The sequence below is a fragment of the Psammomys obesus genome, unplaced genomic scaffold, assembly GCF_907164565.1.
Source record: "Psammomys obesus unplaced genomic scaffold, mPsaObe1.curated_primary_1811, whole genome shotgun sequence".
Lineage (NCBI taxonomy): Eukaryota > Metazoa > Chordata > Mammalia > Rodentia > Muridae > Psammomys > Psammomys obesus.
In genome coordinates, this window is record NW_026596460.1 from 609946 (window position 1) to 631712 (window position 21767).

The 21767-nt window shown below is 41.6% G+C and overlaps 1 protein-coding gene across 1 annotated transcript in view; it reads right to left on the reverse strand.

The window, feature by feature from the left end:
• The window catches only part of Cntnap2 (contactin associated protein 2), a 2205170-nt gene that overhangs the window by 250261 nt on the left and 1933142 nt on the right, over positions 1 to 21767 (reverse strand). Inside the window, 1 exon segment of the mRNA XM_055598313.1 lies at positions 18482 to 18652. Within this exon segment, the coding sequence (XP_055454288.1) occupies positions 18482 to 18652 (171 nt within the window).

Consider the following 21767-nt stretch of genomic DNA (forward strand, 5'->3'; position numbering starts at 1 on the left):
AGACTAGAGAGGAGTATATGAAAGTGGAAGGAGGGCATGGAGGAAGAGGAAGGGGAACAGTGCTGTGCAGGAGTAGGAAAATGTAATAGGGATTTAAGATTATCAAAGCATACTATATTCATGTATAAAATATCGTAGTGAGACCCATTAGTTGGTAAAATAAATGCTAATAAAATGAAAAAAGTTCCTTCTGCTTGCGAATCACTGCAATAGAGACATAACTGATCTGCATTATTTTGTTAGTTTTTCACTAGTTATGAGTATTTTAATTTGTTCTTAATCTTCCATCAGTGTTGGGTATTAGAGGAATCTAGGGGTCAAATGTTAAAAACGTTAGGTCTTTGAAGCTCGGTGTTGGAAGTTTCCTAGGATAAGTGTTTCATGAAAGCTGTTTGAAGAGCTAGGTCCTTGAGGTCATATATTTCCACATCTGAGAAATAACAGAAAGCAGTTCACAAATTCCCGATGGCTGAACCAGCTAAACACTGCTTGAACAAAGCATTCCTCCGAAAACGGAGACTGTTAAATAATGATAATGACCCATCACAAAACACTCTTGGTTTCTGGCTGTGACTGCTGAACACATAGCTTTCCTGTATATATTACATAAATAAACATCTTGCCTCCCTAAAGTCTACACATATAAAGCATGGAAGAAATCTTTTAGGACTAGTTTGTACATTGTTCAAACAGCCATATTTATGTTTATTTTTCTGATTTAGTAAACGAAGGGGACGTGTTTTCTTTTTGGAATAGATCCTTTGAGAGAGCAGGTTGGGTCTGTGTGAGCTAGTTGCCAGCTTCTACCTCAGGATGGCTCCACATACTTGCGCCAAGTGCACGTGGGGCAAGGTTTGGGAAGAGGCTCCTCTGTTAGCCTGGGTAATTACCTCCTGGGTAATCCCCCACTGCCCTTTTCAAATGCAGCAAGAGTACCCTGCCTCTAGAACTACAGGTGTTAAACAGGTGAAGGAAGACATTTAATGTTGACTTCTTGCCTCCATATGCCTGCGGTCACTGTGACACAGTGGTCGTGTGGTACATAGGAAAATTTGTGGTATGCCATTGTGTGGTGTGATGGAGAATTAGGAACAAAAAGTAGGATATCAACGTTTGTAAAAATCTTTTAAGATTCAAGTTCATATTTTCTTCTAGGAGTTTTCTCAGGTTTCACATTGAGGCCTTTGATCCATTTAGAGCTGATTTGTGTGCAGAACGACTGATATGAGTCTAATTTTATTCTTCTACATGTGGAAATCTAGTTTTCCCAGTGCCATTTGTTGAAAATGCTGCCTTTCCTCCAGAGTGTATTTTTTTATTTCTTTTATCAAATATCAGATGGCTGTAGTTTGGGCATATTCATATTTGGGTCTTCTTTTTTTTTTTTTTTCGTTGAGTTACATATCAGTTTTGTGCTAGTATCACATTGTTTGTATTACTGCAGCTTCGTAATTTAGCTTTACATCTGGTATAGGGATTCCTCTAGCACGTTTGTTTTGTTCAGGGTTATTTTGGCTATCTGTTGTCTTTTGTGCTTCCATGAGCAATCCAGGATCACTGGAGGACCATCCACTTTCTAATGTCTTCCTCAATCCCTTCCTTTGGAGATGTAAAGTTTTCACTCTAGGGGTCTTTCCCCTCTTTGGTTAGGTTTATTTCTAGATCTTTTTGAGGCTTATTGTGAATTCGAGTATTCCCCTGATCATCTTTTCAGAATATTTGTTATTGTTATACAGAGACTATTGCTAAGTTGACCTTTGTGGCTTGCCACTTTGCTGAAAATGTTGGTCATTTCTCGAAGTTTGCTGGTGGAATTTGTGGAAATCTCTCATGTATAATATTAAATTATCTGCAAGTAGGGATAACTTTACTTCACAGTCCCTTGTTTGTATTTTCCTTATTTTTCTCTTTTTGTCTTAGTGCTCTAGTTAGGGCTTTAAGCACCATATTGAAAAAGAATGAAGAGAATATATATCTCTGCCTCATTCTTGATTTTAACAGGGTTACTTTGAGTTTTTTCTCCACTTAGGATGATATTGCTTTCTACAACAGCCGTAGATTACCCAGGGAAAGCTCTGGTGCCAGCCAGGCATGGGAAAACTTCCTTTAACTTATTGATTTGGACAGTACAAGAGATCTCCCAAACAATATAGTTTATTGTCAATGCCTTTGTTTGCCTCCAGGAACTTGAAGGTCAGACCCCATGATTGATGATTCCACACAGTTTGGACAGATGACTTGGAGGAACAGAGCCGGAACTGACCCGGAAGTCTCCAGGAGGACTTGCTCTGATATTACCAAAAGGTGCTATGCAAGCTGCCAAGGGAAAAAAAACCAATCAATAGTTCAATCTGGCTTTATAACCTATGAATCGCAAACGGAGCATGCCAGCAAGATAGCTTCAGTGTTGCAATGGTAGCACTTCCAACCTGAGGGCAACCAATAGCTGCCTACCTGTACTTAAGGCTCAGTCCTCAGTAAGAGAGGATTCATGCCTATACTTAGTGGTTACCCACGACTGAGAAAGTCATAGGCCCTAGAGGAGAACTTATTACTACCAGTTTTTTAAATCAATATAATTTCTAACTGTATTCTAAATACTTATCCTCACACCCACAGATATGGGTATCTCTCACCCTTCATTAAAAATGAAGATTATTCCAGCGTTTCCCCCCTTACCCCTCCCACTGGTCCAAGTGCAGAAAATAAGTTCTTATCCCCCATGGATACATGTAAAATCCTCACAGCCAAGACTTGGGAAAAGGAGAGGAGATACTGAAGGAGACAGAGAACCAGAACGTCTGCTGGGAGACAGTGTCTTCCATACGACAAGAAAGCTGCTCTCATTAAATCTCAACAACACGTTTCCCTGCACAAGACCCGCATAATCACACTACCAGCTGACATGTGATGCGGATGGCGGAGATTTCATTCCTAGATGATTAGCTATAGGCAATTAATGATGGCTGAGCAAAGGAAGATCGTTTTTCCCAGAGATGGTGATCCCCAAACACAAGTACGTATGAGTAACACTGACGGACTCAGGGAGTTACATGTGTGTGTGATCTGATAATAATTGAAGAAGAAAGAGGAGTTGGGAGGACACAGGTGGACTTGGACAGGGGGAGTGTGGGGTAGAAATGATGTGAATGCACTCGTGTATGACACTCAAAAACAAATTATGGATCTGGAGTGATGGCTCGGTGGTTAAGAGCACTGGCCATTCTACGAGAGGACCTGGGTTCAGTTCCTAGCACCCCCATGGCAGCTCACAGTTGTCTGTAACTCCAGTTCCAGGGGATCTGACAGCCTCACAGACATACCTGCAGGCAGAACACCAATGTAAATAAAATAAATAAATAAAATTAAAAAATAAAAACAGCTAAGCCCAGCAACAGAGATTTGCTGGTAAAGGGGATACTTAGCAGTTGAGGTGCTGTATTCAACAATCATTTTAAGCCTGTGCCCCTATTTGTCGATGCAACAATATATTTATGTCCATGCAGGAGGCCATAGAATAACAGGATGAACTCCAGAACACCAGCCAATAGAAAGTCTTAAGAAGGTGTATTTCAAAAATACTAGCTTTAATTTGTTGTTGTGTTATAAATATTTAATTCTTTCCAACTATATGCATTCTTTGGCATTTTGACATGGCCCTTGCCTTTAGTTAAAAAATTACTGTTGCAGAGCTTTAAAAAATTAACATAAAAATGTGCTTCTAATATATTCTTACGTGAGAACTGACTCACATAACCTCGCTTTTGCAAAGATAATGCTATAAATCAATAGAAAATATTTTAAAATGTAGGCACCAAATGGTAATTCAAATATATCAGGATGCTGAATTACAGTTTTTAAAAAGTCCCTTTTTGCTTCTGTAGATTTTTAGGTCACTTGACAGCACCAAAACAATATTTGTATACTTTTAAAGTTATAATCTAATAATTTCCACGTTCCTTTGCAAAGATTGGTGGCATTTTTAGCAACCTAATCTTATCATTTTAACAAGCATATAATCAGGCCAATTAGCTAATCAAAATGCAGAGAGCAAGATTTCATTTAAATGTAGCCCCTAGAGGAATTTTAAATAAAACCATTTCTCTATACTTCTTCCTAATTTTTAGAAACTTAAAAAAAATAGTGGTTAATCTCTACTGTGAAATATGTTTTAAATCGGATGTCATTTTTTTTTTTTTCTACTAACATTGGCTAAATATGAGCTGGGGATGTGGAGCTCAGTTGGGAGAGTGCTTGCCTGGCATTTGTAATTCCTGGAACCCCATGTAAACCAGCCCCCTTAGCTCGCGCTACAATCCCAGCACGCGGGAGGTGGAGGATCCCAAGTCCAGAGTCATGTTCTTTCACTCACTGGGTTCTAGGCACAAGGGCTACATTGAGACTCTGTCTCGAAGAAAAAGGCTAAACAGAAGAGCACGCTATTTTCGGAGTCAAATCCTCACAGGTCTTTAGCCGGCGTGTTCCAGTGTTAAACTAATGTATACAGGAAGCAGAACGCGGGATGAGCATAATTCACTGTTATAATTACACTCGACAGATATGCACCGCTTCTATTATTCATAGGCTCCGGTTGCACTCACCCAGAAAGACTTCACAGAATACTAAATATCCGCACTCTTCGTGAGAAGTCATTTGGAATTCGCATTAGCTCTCATCAGAGGAATCAAATTCAAAGACGCAGAAAGCCAAATTTGATCATCTTAACACTATCCACAAAGACAAGAAAAATGAGTAATTTCCTAAGGGGCCCTGGGTCTAGTTAGCTTCCCCTTGTGAAACAACACAGACGTGTCAAGGGTCACTTCTTTAAAGAAAGGCATCTTCTAACTGTTCTTAGGGCTTCGGCTCTGTGATTTCCGGTTTCTGGCTGGTGTGTGGCTTGATTACCCCCCTCCTCCCGTTTCTGTTACTTATCCTCTCGGCCCTGGGTTTGTGTTTATATGCCTGCTGTCCTTCGGTGTGAGGCAAAGGGTGCGTCCTCCGGAAACGTACTTGGATTCCTTCAGTTGAGGCTCAGGCTCACCTTGTGGGTGTCCTAGTATCTGGGGCTGCTCTTTCTTCGCGAATTGTGTAGCTCAGTTACCATGCAGAGCTGCAGGCAGGAGCTGCATTTCAGTCCCCAATTAGCTACTCTGGGCGAATGTGTTAAGAGAACACAGTCCATCCCACAGACCCCCTTTCTTTGCCTGTCAACTGAACTCTCTTGCTTTCAGGCACTGGGACCAGTGGGACCACAAAAGAGAAGGAGGTTGAATTTTCAGTTCACCCTGTATATTGTCTTCATAGACTAGTGAATGGTAGCCACATAGATTCCCATCAAACCAGTGAAACCTGGGGATAGATTACAGCAACTCATCTTGTTCCAAAATAAGAATATTTCTTATTTTTAACTCTTTCATGGTTTTATCAAAATTCCCCATTTTTTAAGACAAGACTTCCCCAAAATATTAGATTAGCCTCCCCAGATAACCAGAATTTTGATAGTATGACAGTGTTGTACTTTATTTCCAATATCAAGCTTTGAATGAGAAAATAAAATACTTCTTTAAAAATCAAGGTTGTAATACTATATTTGAGTGGATGAGCGGAATTTGTTAGACATTAGAGAACAAAGAGGAGTGTCTAGGAGCCAAGTGAGAACTCTTGGGACAGGGACATGATCCCGAACTTGGATCCTGAACTTTATGCCCGTTACTTACAGGACTGTGTTTTGAATATGATAAATAAAAACTCCCCATAGTGACAAGTGTGTTGAGTACAAGCTCAAGACTTAGACACATGCAAATCAATTACTTTTCTCCTCAGCATTAACATTCTAGCTCACCTGGCCTCCAGAGTACAAGACCTGCTCCATTTGGCCCCTGCAGTTTGGGCAGAGGCCAAGGCTCTTTATGATTGACTGTGGCATTTGAGTGCTGCACACTGTGTTGTGTGTGTAGAAAATACAGCCTGTGTTCTGAACTCCCAACTCAGAAACTTATAGAATTCAATATCCTTATAAATGTGTCTAGAATAGGAAATGAAGACAAAAAAATGATAAAATGAATATGATTGAGATAGAAGTGAATGTCCTTTTCTTGAACTATGTAGGAATGTGTTTTAGCCATGCATGACTTTAGTCTAACATGAGAGTATGAAGAAAGCAGAGATTGAGGGTGCAGGTCTATCTTCCCCGCCTCTTTGGAGGCCCAGGCAAGGAAGGGTGGAAGTTCAAGGCCTTTGGAGGTAATTTTGCAAGATTCTGTCTCAAAAAAGCAAGGAGAAGGCTTTTGCTGTTGCGTGGTAGAGGATTCACTAGCCCATGAAAGACTCCTGCTTTCACCTGAGATTCTATGTAAGACTTTTGTTTTTCTCTGCTCTTAGGGATGTTATTAAAAGTTATCTTTTAACATTTTCAAGTGCCTTTAAAAGAAGATAAATTCTCCAAGTCTGCCACCTCCAGGCTTTCTGGTTGACAGCACTTGGCTAATGTTTCCTTCTATGATTTAGTGGCACAATGTTTGTCTCGTGGCTTGTAACAACCTTCACATTGTTGTACTTTTCCTTAGTTGTCTTTGGCCTTTTGAGGTATTTCTTGGTTTGAGTTGTTTTAAGTAAACTATGCCAGTCATTCACTGTATTTAAATGAAGCTCAGCTCCTGATTTATTGTATCTTCTTCTGTTTTATTTGGAAACCAGCTTTGAATTAATTGGTCTCGAGTGTCATCCTTGGCTGCATCTGCTCCCCAGCATTACTAATCCACACTGACTGACTGTAGCACAACTCTTCTCTTGGAGTGCTTGTTTTTATAAAAATATTGAGCCTGCAGAGACACTGTTGACTCTTAGAATGGCAGATGGAAGGTCTCTGACCTTATTATAGCTTAAAATTCACACACACAACCCTACTTTTCTTACTAATCCACACATTTATCACTGAGCAAGAATGACACACTATTTTCCCCATCTCTGCCCCAGGATGTGCCAATTCGTGCTTGATTTGTTCCTTAGTAAGCTCCAGGTCTTCTGACTAGACATATGCAGGCTGATACTAGCTATGTTTTTGGTGTGTGTGTGTGTGTGTGTGTGTGTCTGTGTGTGTACTCGAAGGTGCCATCGTGTGTCAAAGATTAGGTACTACATGTAGTAAGTAATAGTGGAGAAAAAGTTAAAATCAGAGCCACTGAGGTAGAAGAAAGCATCTATTTCTCTACAGTAATGACACACAACTTGTACTCTATCCAGACAGACACTATAGGAAGACACTTGTTAACAAGGATCTTGCTATCTTCCAGCAAAGCACAGAATTTTTATTTATTTATTTATTTATTTTTAAGGAAAATGAAGGCTATCTTATTTATTTCTTTTCTTCCTTTTGATCAAGGATGCAAAGAAAATGGAAACATTTTGTGTACTTAGGATTGCCTAATCAGGGAAGAAGAGAGAATTCCAGAATAGGCATACCTACAGTAGGTCTTGGGAAGGGGCTGGAGAATGTTAGTAACGGGAGGTGGGTGAAATCAGGCACCTGGTACAGGTGAGTAAGGAGTATGTGAGCAAAGAAGGCTGGAGATAGACATTATAGCATGATCATGAAGCCTTCTGTTTTGAACTTGATCTTACAATGTATAAGAAATCCTTATGACTTATAAGAACAGGAATACTACATTTAGATTTGTGGAAACTGGGCTGCATTGGGGAAAGTGGATTTAAAGAAGAAGGTACTAGAGGGAGATACATTATGAGAGAGTTTGGGTCAAGAAACCAGGGTTGTCATGGGACAAAACCTTGTGGGGAAAAAGTTTGAAATATGGCTTGTGGGGAAAAAGTTTGAAATATGGGAAGATGAGTAAAACCTAATGATGACTTTGAATTTTCAGATCTGGGTAATGAAGAAAACAGTGATGGTATTAATTTGTGGGGAGCACAGGAGGAGGCTTTCGGGTAGAGAGCTTGGACTTCTGCTTTGATGTGCTGAGCTCAAGTCCTTTGTGGAACATTCCTGGGGTCGTTAGTATCATTTTATAACCAGTCATCAATGGTAGCCACGGGAATTTCACAAGCACGTCATTACTTCTAGAAAAATCTCTCCTCTGCGCATCTGCAGGAGAGGTGGGAGTCACTGTAGAACAGTGAAGGCCTCACATAATCAATCACGTGTCTACCGAGGGCTGGAGGTGAAAAGTGACACACCAAACTGGTGGTCTCTGGTGGGTCTGCAGAATGGTGAATGCTGGAAGGGTCCTTACAAATGGTCTAGTTTCCCCTGACATCACAAGTGACCATAGCGGTCTGCAGAGGTCCTGGAAATGGTTTTGGACTGGTCAGCTGAGAATCCTGTTTCCATTTACCTTTTTTTTTTCTATAACGTCAGTGTTTCATTAACATTTGCTCTTTGAGATTATTCTCACAGCAACAGTTCTCTTTAAGTTCAATGAAATGCATGAATGTCACTGTTGAGCTGGATACATGCTTCCGTATGTGTTCATTTCTTTGATAACGATAAAGAATATTATTGAATACTTGGGAGTGGTCTGTCTCTTGGCTTTGAACTCTGCTGATTATTTTGGCTTATTCCTGAATACCACATGAACAAACACACTAACACCTATTTATATATATGATAATGTATTAAATAAAATGGCTGGGGAAATTCTATTTTTTCCACACTTATATTTTTACTGTTCTAAAATTCCCTTAATTTCACGGAGTAAGTAACTACGGGCTTACTAGAAATATTCTAACGTATCATGCAGTAAGGTCTTAGGGAGCCTATTTCCTGGAGCTCACCTTCTAGAGCAGACATTAGGCTCCAAAAGGGGGACAAGCTGTCGTTTTGGATGTGACTAGAAGGAACTTGCCCTTGGATACTCAAGAATCCAGGATCTGAGCAAGAGGCAAAGAAATTGTTACCAAGAAGGTGACAGATTTTTAAAGGCAGAATCCTCTGTCACAGTACAAAAGCCAGGAGAGCAAGCACACTGTCTCATGATGGAGAAGAGAGGGGTGCTGACTGACTTGGATTGCCATGTGAGGCTAGCAAAGAGCTGGGCTGACTTCTGAAGTTGCCTCTGAAGTATGGGGAAAGAAGTCAAGACCACAAACCCTTGCGGAGTCAATTCTGTCTGACCAACTTAGAAGGAATCCCGAGCCTTATCTGGAAAATTCCAGATTAGTAGGTATGAGTGGACCCTAAAGTAACAACAAAAATTTCACATCTAGGGGACAATTTATTCCTAAATTTATCTGTGTCATCCCAGCATACCTACACCTTATGTGCAACTTCCTTATCAGCTAGAAATAGTGAAGGAGTCAAAAAACAGCCCGTCTGCCTCTACTGATTATCTATAGATACATCTCCCTATATTGACATGCAAATAGCTTTAATAAAACATACATCTCATCTTTAATTTATGCCAAGATTTTTTTTCAAAATACATAATCTAAACCAAAATCTTAAAACAAGAATGGGAGAAATTTAAAACGTCATCTTCAAGTGTTGTGAGTAAATCTTTAAATGGGTAATTCTTTTCTTATACACAGTAATGACCAGCACAGAGCTCTTCTTTAGATTTTGAATCTTGAATGCAAACTGACTCCACAGCTAGACTCGTAAAGGAATAGAAATACTCAAATTTTATCCTGAATTCATGTCCATAGTCTGGGTTGGCTTGAGTAGTTAAAAGGAAGAATCCAGGTGTAAACAGCTGGTTTTTATTAACAATGACTCATAGTATTTTAAGAAGCAGCCCGCTTAAGTAGAATTCCACATTCCTTGCTTCTATGCACATAAAGCTCTTTTTAACATCCAAAATATTGCTCCAGTTCTGAGGTAGTGGTAGAGAAATTGCCATTAATTTACTGCTTCTGATTCGCCATGGTCTTCCTATTGCAGAGTAATTTCTTCTGTGCCTTCCCAGAGCGTGCGTGCTGCGGAAGGCCACGTGCTGGAAGTGAGCGGGCTTCCTTAATACCCTCTCCTAGATGAGTAGGGCATTAGACTGCTGCCTCCACACTTTTTCAGTAAATCTGTCTGCTAAGGGCAGATATTTTTTTTTCTCTGACTCAGCCTGATATCTGAAAAAGCTCAAACTTGTCTAACATGGAAGCTTATGCTAAAGTTTTACCATAGTTTTTGATGGCTGCTTCTGTGACTGTTTCCTTTTCTTAGTCACTCCCATCCAAAACCTCATCTCTTTCACACAATCCCTTAAAATCTCTTTAAAATACATTCTTTTCCCTTAAAAAAAAAGATCTTTGTTTCTAACAAACACTTCCCTCTGCTCATTATAGCTAGTTTACCCAAAAGGATCCTACCGCACAACCTCCATCCTTGCTCCAGGGTCCATATCCTGGGCAGGAAGCAGTTTCCTACTCTTCCTTTCCCTATGGCCTTTCTAGTCTATGGCTCCAGAGTCTTCAGCCAGTGGTTTAATGTCCTCTCATGGCTGTCATCCTTGGAGTGCAACTATTGGCTCATAGCTTCCTTGACTGCACTGCTCTTTTCTTTAGAGATGTCAATAGGGATGAGGAGGGCTCCACACTTGATAGTCCCTGTGTCCACAACCTTGACACACACACACCTTTCATTCCACTTGCATGGCTACAACATTGGATTTTTCTTATCACTCAAACCACCTTCCTGTGGCATCCTAAATTCCAGCAGGCCAGCAACCATGCTCTCCGTCCTCACAACCTTCAAAGCACTTTTCTTGGTTTCATCACCAGCTCTTCGATGGCATCAATCCCTTTCTCCACCTAGATTTTTCCATGGTACTTTACTTAGAACAGCACCTCATTCATTCAATTAATGAACATTCATTCAGTACCTCCTGTGTGCCAGACATTGTTGTGGCCCTGGAATTGTGATATAAACAGTGTCCTTCTGCCCTCAAGGCACCAATGTGTGACAGAGCCACATTGTCCTGGTGTGTCCATGCGGCCTATGAAGCTACAGCTTCTTTCTTCTGCATCCTAGGCCTCAGGGTTCTTTCTTAATTACTTTGAGGCTTAGTTAATCTGATATCACCTTTCCATAACTTGTCTTATTCTTATTGTCTTAAGAAGTAACTGTTGCCTCACCTGATAGGGCACGTTGCTTACACTTTGAATATTCACTGCATCCTTTCCAGAACATTGCTTCTGTGCTGAGGTCAACTCAGTGGTAGAGTACTTACCCAGCATGTGTGAACGTGTGTGCTTGGTTCTTAGCACCACAAAGGCAAAGCAAGACAAAACAACATGCAAACAAAATGTTGTTTTACAACAGTAGAGAGTGAATGTCTGTCCCACTAGTGTGGGTACGGCCCTGGGATAAAACTAGGAAATATTCTTCTTATGCCCTTTTGGCCCATGCATAGTATTCAATAGATGTTGGCTGGTTATGGAAATTGATTTCTATTTAGAATCAGGATATATTTCTTGTTACAACAATACCAAGTTTTTCCAGCAGCTGCCCTCTTCCTCATCCTTAAACTTTTGCTTGCATTGTCTCCCCCAGGAATTTCTTCCTTGACTCCTCCATCCAGTTCAACTCACTCCTTTGCTCTTTATGATTCAATTCAGGTGTTGATTCATTCCTCCCTTTCATTCTCAGGACTGCTTGCGTGCTTCTTTCTTGAATGTTTCAATAACTCATGCCCAATGGTATCATTAACTTATTGTATTTAAATACTCAACTCTGTCAAACCTGAGATCATTTGAGTAAACTGTGTGCCTTGGTTTCCTTACCTTCAGATTATGGACAAATTTTTAAATAAAATCTCAAAAAATGTATTGTATAACTTTAAAACAGTGCCTGCTACTCGGAGAGCTTCCAGCAAATTTAGAGCCATGTTGTCATGAGTGAGCTTGTCTTCTTCCCTAGAGAAGGTATCTGGTCCTCCTTCCTCACTCTGGGGTCTCTGTAGCTTCCTCAAACTTGCATGCAACAGGTGCCAAGTTAAGTGATGATATGATGATGGGAACATAGCTATGATTATTGCCATGGTCAGAAACCGGGGAGGAAATAGTCAGGCTACTTCATTAAGGAAAAGATTGAAAAAGTAAATGCATGCCTATGGTTGACAGTGATGAACATAGTTCTACAATCTGGGGTTTCTGGAGTATGCTTTAGTCACTTTTTTTTAAAAAAAGTATCATCTTCTGGCCATCTCAAAAATATTAACAAGAGCAACTACAACAGAAGGTCTGTTTTGCATGAAGTATGCCTGGTTGATGGCTTATGTTTTCTTCCTTCACTTGACCATTCTAACCATTGCTTTCTAGTGCCAGGATGCTCGTGGGTATCACACATGCCAGCCTCCTCATTCCTTCAGTTTTTTGTCCTGGGTCTCTGATCTTTCCTTTGTGGTAAGGTTTTTCTTGTAGTGTGTGTGTGTGTGTGTGTGTGTGTGTGTGTGTGTGTGTGTGTACTCATGTCTCTTCCATCTTCAAACCAAAGGATAATAAATAAAAACATTTTCCTTCGAGCTCCAAATCCATTTCCATTCACTTCAGTGATGGTTTGGTAAATTTATTTCCTTTTGCAATGCCAGTGATCTAACCCATGGCCTTGCACATGCTAGGCATGTGTTCCGTGCTGAGCCGTTTCCCAACCTTTCTTTACTTTGACAGTGATGTGCCCACGTTAAGCCCAAAAGTCACTTCATGTCATTGGCTTAGCTTCTCAGTTAGTATCTAGTACTTTATCATTTGTCTCAAAAATTCCGTTAAGTCTCTGGGACATCATTGTCATTGTCTTTGCCATTTGATTTCTGATCCCTGAGCTTGGGTGGCTTTTCATTCTTGCATATCTTGCCTCTTTTCTCTATATCTTTGTTTTAGGCACCCTCACCTATACATAAAATTCTTTTTTCTCCACACCATACTCCATCATTCTTTTATGATCTTAATATAGCCATTACTCATCGTCTGATGCTATAGTTTGGTTTCACCCTCTGAAAGCATGTGTGTTGGAGGCTTAGTTCCCAGTGGTTGTGGGAGATAGAATGAGACCTTAAAGGAGTAGGTCCTAATGAGTCACCCTTAGGTCCCTTGAGAGCATGCCAGTAAAGGGGAATGCTAGTCAGATAGAATGGCAATAGGAGCCTGAGCCTGACCCAGGGTCTCTCTCTGACTTCCTGTTTGGCTAGATCATCAGTTGCTCTCTCAAGTGTAGCCATCATTGTATCTAACATGGGCTACACAGCTGAGACGGGCCATGCAAAAACCTGCCAATTGGACTTTCACCGTCAAAACATGAGCTGGAGAACGCACTCACAAGCTCAGCTGTCCTCAGGCATTTCACGATAAAATATAGACCAATACATCTGGTTTCTGGTAATTGCTCTCATGAATGCCGGTCTGCTCACACGTTACACCTCAGTTCAGCGTAACTTTCATTTTCAGGTCAAGCCAAATTCTGCCCCAGGAAAGAGAACACTGGGCACTAAACTTGCCTACCTTCTAGCTCTCCCTGAAACACTACTACCTCCCCCCAGCCCAGCATCCCCCTCCCCCTGCTGATAGCCCCACTTCTTTCTGAGTCTTTGTGCTCTGTCCTCAATATTTTCATTCCTTTGGTGTTATCCTGAACCGCCCTGTCTTTCCAGATTCCTGCTTTCCCCTCATCTTTACCTTATCGACTCCTGCTCATCCATCAAAATTTAATTAAAGCATTGCATTCCCTGGGAAGAGCCTGTCACTCTGCTCAGCTTTAATATTCTCCGTCAGCGCTCACAGACAGCCTCTGTCTGTGGAGAGAGGTGGAGACTGCCGTGGTCACAGGAATAGAGCTCAGGGCAAAAAGTTGAGACCGAGCCCTCACTTTGCACTAGGTGTGTGAGCGTCCTTGCCTTCTGTCTCTGCTTATGTCCAATTCGCTGCTAGGACAGCGGGATGATTTATATAAAGAGTCTAGAACAAGGCCTGACAAAAAGTGGTCTAAGAAGGCCGATTTGGCCGGTTAAGACACAACCACCCATTTATTTGCCTGCTTTCGAAATGGCCACATTTGTGGGGGGAAGAAAACATATTTTGAGCATGTTCCCTCAGCACTTATCACAGTACCAGAAAGCCTACTAAATATCCCGGAAAAACTCACTGACTGAATGAATAAACATTAAATAGTAAGTGAGAAACAGTTAAAATTTTACCTTAACATATGCTAATGAGAAAGATCGCTCTGATTTTATCTTGTGTTTTTCTACTTGTGCAAAGGAGGTTGATGACATCTCATTAACTTGTGGTACACAAGCTCACTGTTCTCTGAGTCAAGAATCCTCTACTCTTGACAGAAGGGCACAATGTAGTTAATTAACGGGACCGCTACCCGGGAAAGCAACATGGAGGCATACAGTGTGACAACATTCCTCTGAGACACATGCAGAGAAATAAAATTTCCTATCAGAAAGCCTAACACACTAAACAGCGAAAAGGAGAGGGAGTTTAAACAAAGTTTGCCTGTAGAAAAACACCTTTCCTGGGCCCTTGGGCAGTCAGCTACTGAAAGATTCTTCACCTACCACCCCAGAAATCCAACAAAGAAAAGCTGAAGTGAATATTTATAATCAGACAGGTGCTAGCAAGTGTCAAACTTGCCAGTTTTCCCTCTCCGTATTGTTTTTAGATAAAAGTAAGATTGGATGAAAAAAAAAAAAAACAACAACAGATTGAAGCACCATCTAAAACATTAAGGTAAGAGGTGTGACAGACCCGGCTTCAGTCACGTCTACCCCAGGGATCCTCTGGTCCTTTGTAGATGCACGGTCCTTTCCTAGCACACACTCCAACTCCATGCGTCCAGTCGCTGAATCCTGATGCTCATATGCTAAGGCCTATCTTTTCCATTCTAGTGAAACAGGTCATTCCTACCGCTAGCAACCAGGATTGTGAGCTCTGTAAACCCTCCTCCCTGCCACTTCCACACCCTCCACAAGAAATTTTACATCTATTGTTAAGATACGCTATATGATACCATTTCACAGGTATTTGACTGGGTTAAGTGGCATGCACCTGTGTGTGTCTCTTACGGCTTTGGAAACAATTAGATCCCGGGCTCTGAACTAGTGAATCTTTTGGTAGACCATATATCACTATTGGGAGGTGGTAAAAAGCCTTATGGAAGGAACTAGGCCTCTCAGGCTGTGCTTGGGGCTCTATCTTGCCCTGATCCCTTTCTGCATGCCTCTTCTCTTTTGTCAGGTCAACTCTCAAACAGATTCTTTCTGCTCAAGTACATGGGGGTCTCCTGACCATACATTCAACTCTACGAAATGAGCTGAGGTAAATAATTCCCCTTTTAAGGCGTCCTCAGGCATTTCAGTCACAGGCACAGCAAACGACACCTTTCCTTTCACTTTTACTTTTTGCCTTACCAGCTGTATGAAATCTGTGAGAATCTGTGTCATCTACTTAGATTGGTTCAGTCTTTCCTAAGCTGCAACACAATTAGCCCAATGATCACTGTAAACTAATGTGTGCCTCAGTTTCTGTTAGGGATTAACGGCTTCACAGAAGCACTGCCTCTTAGTGGCTTTGCATAGGTTTCTCTCACATACTCATGTCTGCCCTCTCCTACTGCACACAGCACACTGAGAACTCTGTGGAGAACAACACACTTTGAACTCTAATGGAAACGCTTAAAGTGATGGTTTCTTCAGTCTGTCAGTCAGGGGTCTTTAGCTTTTTTTTCTTCACTTTTAGTGGTTTTTAGAAGGTACAAGAAACTTCAGTAAAGACTGTTTCAAGTCTGCATCTTGAAGATCATGTATGTCTTCACCCCGTATAAACTATATGACAGAAAGGTCAGCTAGATGTCAAGATGGAGGCTGTAATTCACCTTCTTCCACACTTTTCGTATTGCAGAAAGACCCAGAAGGGAAGAGCCTCAGTGCAGTAGGTGAAGATTGAGGTTCATAACCCCCAGACCTGTAGGCTTTGAAAGCATCTCTGAAGAGTTTCCCAAGTAAGAAATAAATAAAATTCTATGATGCACGTGGAAAGCCAAGGCACCTGCTTATCGCCTTCCTTCCCTGGACATAACTGTATACAACACAAGCACGTAAAACAGTCAGAAGACCCAAGGAACATTACAGAAATGGATAGAACTTTTCAAATGTTGAGCTGTCCATTTTTCAGGCTCTGGGATATTTCTATGGGATATTTCTAATATGCCATCCAACTAATGTGGAAGCAAGAACATAGTTGATTAGATTAATTTTAGCTGAAGGAAATGAAAAATCCCATTTTAATAATTATGAACCCTAATTCAGTGAAGAGGGCATTTTAATCAATAAATTAATTAGTTTTAACTTTAGGGCCAGACTATTTTCAGTCTTCTTTTTAATCAGATCTTGCCTGTGGTGAAAACTCCGAGTTGCCCATGTCTGTTGTCAGTTAGAACAGAGACTGGGGTTAAAGAAAGGCTTGCATAGCAAAGTCTAGACCAGCAAGACAGATGAAAAGGAAGCAGAAGTTGAATAAGAGATAACTAAACTGGACCAATAAGGGGAAGGACAGGGATAGTGATGGTAGACCAGTTGTTTCCTTCACAAATTCCCTGGAAGGACATATACTAAGCATTATTATCCTTCCTCAAATTCTTGCTTCTAATAAGTCCGATTGTAACAGACTCAGCAATAAATAGAGATGGCTTCTAAAAATACGCTTCTGTATAGGGGACTTTCTCAGACCACCAGCCAGAGATGAGGCAATCAAGAAGGACAGCAGCTACATCTTAGTGGCTGGGATGGTGTCCACTCTCTGCCATGGCAAAGCTATAGCTGATTATGTAAATATGAGGATAAAGAGAGCCCTAGTGCACTTAGTGATACCTGCGGCACCTGCAGAGTTTGAGGGTAGTAATGCTGGCCAAATGACTAACAGCTATTGACAGTCAAAATCAACAACTAATAAGGCTGGAGTCAGAGATGAACAGTACATGGACAACAAGTTATTATTTCCATGGCTGGTCCAGGGGGACAGGCACAGAACATGTGCCCTCAGTGACTGATTCAGTCATGATTGCCCAGAAAATTAGCCAACCCAAACAGGAGATACTTCAGACTTTGTCTAGCATCTGACACGGCCCTGTATAATCCCCTAGACAAGGAGTTTAACAGTCTTCTCTCCTGGAAACCTCTCCTATTTTTGAAAGTTTCTGTCACTTTCCCTCATAATTCTTAGTGAAGTTTGCTTTTGCTGTTCACTGTCCCACAAGAATACACATCTTTAACTTTCTTTGGTGTGAGACAATGGATTTGAAGCCACCGTCTCAGACTGACCTTTGTGACATTTGAGTGTCTGGTACATTAGGACCCTAGTTCCAGCACATCTGGGTTGAGAAATATCCTGGTCATACTGAAAAGTCTGCCTTACAATGAGCAACCTTGCAAAGATAATTCTGGCCCTTACTACACACTGCCATAAATTCTCTATGAATGCCAGCACCCCATTTTCAGAACAGTTTTCAAAATTGATGCTATAATTTTATATAGTTTAGAAAATTGGAATCCAAAGTGTTTAAGAAATTCAATCCCATATTTGGGTTTGAATTTGAGATTCTTTCTCAACACTTTCACCTGTTTCTACTAAGTCACATTCTACCATTTAAATAAAGAACCCAGTGGGATTACAACAGAAAAAAAAAGTTTATCTGAGAGTATCTTTATAAAATTATAAAATGGTGCATTGCATATTTATAAGTAAAAAAAAAAAAGAGGAAAACCTTAGATATACTGGGAAATGGCTTTGGGATTATTCTTGGAACACAGGCATGAGCTAACAGTACTGTAGAGAGTGTCATGGGCATAGACGCAGGGAGGCAGGCCTTCTGACATACTCAGCAGGGGGCCGAGCTCTCACAGAAGCCTCAAACTTTTCTACTGGACTCATCTCAGCAGTCAGAAAGAACCAGACAAGGAATCGTTTAAGCAGGAGCTCTGCATATTATAACTTCCTAAGTCTGAACTTGGGCCAGGAGGACACAAGAGCCTTGGTAAGGCAGGGCTTGTCTGTGGATCTGCCTGGCCTGTCTTCCCAAGGAGGCAGCCCCTAAAGTGGAACTCCACATGGTCGGTGGGTCCCAGGCCAGATGGGCCTGACTCTTCACTTCTGTGTCCTTGGCACAGAGCAAATTCTGACATTACACTGTTTCAGAATGTGTCGGCAGAACTTCGCCGAGAAAAGCACACACCGGTGTTTTGTTCCGTTTCCCCATAGCTGGTTTGGCTGCCTCAAAAGTGCTGATATCTTCATGTGCTCCTCCCACTTTCCTTCATGTTTGTTACTCTAACCCCTGTCTTTCAGATTGGTTTGCACATCTCTGTCTACCCTTGGCCTACTTCCTTGGAAATCAAGCATGTTAAACAAGGAACCTTATTGCGTGTTTTCCTACCATGAGAAGAGGGGTGCTTTCTTGTCTTCCCTGCCAACTTTCTTGAGACAGCTCTGTGACCAGAGTGACTGGCCACTAACGTGTTGACAAGAAACAAATACTCACACTTCAGCTCCAGCTTGATGAAGTCTGTATTCCCCAGATTTTCCAGAAACACTCCCCGGGGGATTAACGTCTTGAAGTAGAAAGAGATGTCAGCACTAGTCTCCCCTTGGAAGGTAGAGAAGTGTAGGTAGGATGATGGGTTTGGGAAGGAGGCAGCATTCCAATAATTTCCTGTGGAAGAAGAGAGAGGACAAGTTAACGTGTACCTTGATTAGGGCATACATACATACATACATACACACACATGTACATACGTGTTATATATCACATGTTTCTTGAGTTCAATAAACCTTCATGGGCAAGAGCCATGCTTCCCTGAACAATTGCTGAGGGAACAGAGAGTCCTCAGTGGCCCTGCCCGTGCCTGGAGCTCCAGGTGAGGCAGGGGAATAGGGTCAGAAACATCAAGGTTTACATGTGAAAAAGGCCAGTTAGCAGAGCAAGACTGCAAGCCTTTTTCCCCTTGGGCTTCAGCCAAAGGCCAGAACTTGCACAAGGTGTGAAAGGTGTGTAAAATGTGGATGGGAGATGTGGGAACTACATAGGTCTATCAGGGCCATACGACACACGCGCGCGGGGGGGGGGGGCTCTTCCTGCAGCTCACTAGCCCACTTTATTCTTGGGTCTGCTTTTCTTCCCTTAATAAACGGTCTCTATTTCTGTTTCTAACCATGAGTTCCCGGGACATGAAAGCCTGGAATTAGATGCCCTCTGAACTCACCCAGGGAAGTCCAGGGAAGGCATGTTCCATCCTTTTCAATCATTGCCTGGCAGAATGGCCAGTGTCCCAAGAAGAGCAATGTACAGGGCAGAAATAGAACTGCAAACCAGCTTGCTCAGATTCCAGGATGCATGGATTAAGAAGTTAATATGGGACCGTAGACCTGACTTGCAGCCTGATCTCCTGTGGAGGCTCCTTTCCAACGGGCACCTTTTACCCTCCCAGGTTAAGACCAGATTAAGATCAAAATAAGTAGATGTGTTTCAAGCAGTTACCAAAGCCTTAAGCTTTAACACCAATTCTGCCATCTGTCTAATGGTATGTACCTGTCTTCTGAAGACCATAACAGGTGAGCCGAGCTCAATTCATTAGTTTATACTCACATACAAACTTCACTTTCTTTTCTCTAACAAAATTTTTGTACCTATATACAGCATTAAATCCAATTACTATTCTTTATCAAAGGTAACTTTGTGTTCGCACCACTATGCTTAAGCTGTAATTTTAAATTAAACATGCAGTGTTGTTCTCAGATATTAAATTACCTTCCTGCCTTACTATTTGTTTTTTTGTGGGCATCTAGGATATAGTGACATCCAGATAAGTGCATGGAATACTTAAAGTTAAATGCATTATAGATACGCACATAAAATTTTAACGAGTTCACGTGAGCCACCTCAGTGATTTCTCAATAAAGCAACGCCAGACTGTAAGTGGCTTAGGGCCACTGATGGGGAGGGCAAGAAAAGAAACGTAAGTGTTCATGTTCATGGGAACACAAAAAGACACCACAGTTGATTCCCATTATCCCTTAGTTAGTTCCAGTACTAATCCGAGGATGAAAGTCCCTTAGATAAAATGCTGAAATACTTGCATGTAATTTATGCACATCCTTCTGTATACAGCAAATCATCTCCAGATTCCTGGTAATACCTAATACGATGGGAGTGCTGTGTGATACAGTTGCCATGCTGGCTTGTTCAGAGAATAACTACAGGGAAAAGTCTGAAGGTGTTTACGCATGGAGTCCGTTCTTTCCCTCTGCCCTTACGTGGGTTCTGAAGGCTGGAAAGCTGAGTTAGGGTAGCCAGGTTTACGTAGCACATGACGAGTCACCTCACGGGTGAGGGCCTCACTGGGCTGAGGGTCAAAGGTCAACCATGCTGGCTGGTCAGTGAGCCCAGAAGATCTGCCTGTCTAGGCTTCCCCAGCACTGCGGTTACAAATCTGTGCCGCCATATCTGGATTCTGTTTGCCTGGGATCGAACTGGGGTCCTCATGCTTGGATGGCAAGCTCTTTACAACCTGAGCTGTAACAGTTCAAACGCAACTTAGCTGCCAAATCCATAGATACAACCAAAGGTCAATTGGTGGGTTCTGATTAGTTAAATTTAGGGTTTCTCACACTGTTCACATTGAGTTGGGTTGTGGTTTGTTAGGAACTTATACACATTGGGTAAGAAGCTGAGTGGATGACATAAAATAGTTTCTAATGTTTCCTATTCTCTGGAGTTATCCCAGAATAATGGTCTCTCTCTTAACTACCTTAGTAGATAATATATAAGTGGTAAGTCGGGGAAAATATGCCTGTATGTGTCTCAGCTAAGGCGAACGGCTTGTAGAGGGTTGAGGATGTAGTTCAGGCAGTACATTGCTTGCTTAATGTATGTTTGATCTAGCCAGCAGTAGTGGTCCCTGCTTGTAACTCAGGAAGTGGAGGCAAGAGGATCAGATGTTTAAGATCATTCTTGGCTATCTGGAGAAGGAGAGTGAAGCCTTGACTCTAACTCAAAAAAAAAAAAAAAGAAATGTTGGGGGTCAGGACTGGGTGTTCTTAAGTTATTTTAAAGTCTTAGTGTAGTTTTAGGTTATGTTTAGTGTGTGTTTTAACTATTCATAGCTTTCAGCTGGAGAATATGGGCTCATATTTTTTTTTTTCTAGGAAAAAAAAAGAGTATGATTCTGGGTAGGATAATATTGGAAAAAGAAAGGATCTTTACTGCTCCTGACGTTGATGCTGTCACCTGAGGGCTGAGCCTTTTCCTCAGGTCCACATCTTCTTTTCCATGCAGGGAGAGAGGGGTACTGCCCCAGCTTCCTGGAAACCTAGTACTTCTTTGAGCAAACCTAAATCAAATGAGTAGCTGCCTCACCGATCAGGAACCTCAAAGCTGGAGAGGGTCAAGATGCACAGCCCTGGGCCAGGAGAATCCTGCTGTTCCTAAGTAGGAAAAAGCCTCTATCAACCTGGGAGCCTGCTGGGATCCAGGTCCCTGTGGCCCTCCAGCTTTACGCCTAGCAAGTCAGTCTCTTTAGGTTGAATCCCCAAGACAGGAATGTAATTAATGTTTTCAAGTTTCAATCCAATCAAGTACATTCTTATTATCTGAGGTGGCGATGCATTCACAGAAGGGCAGTTGTCTGAAGTGATTCCAGGAAAAAGAAAGCTAAAAGGAAAACATGTCAGGATTTATTTGAGGTCCAGGCCTAGTTATTCCGAGAGGAATATACCCAGAGATGCGAAGGCAGTTCAATCAGTTCTCGTTTGACGAAACATCTCTACAG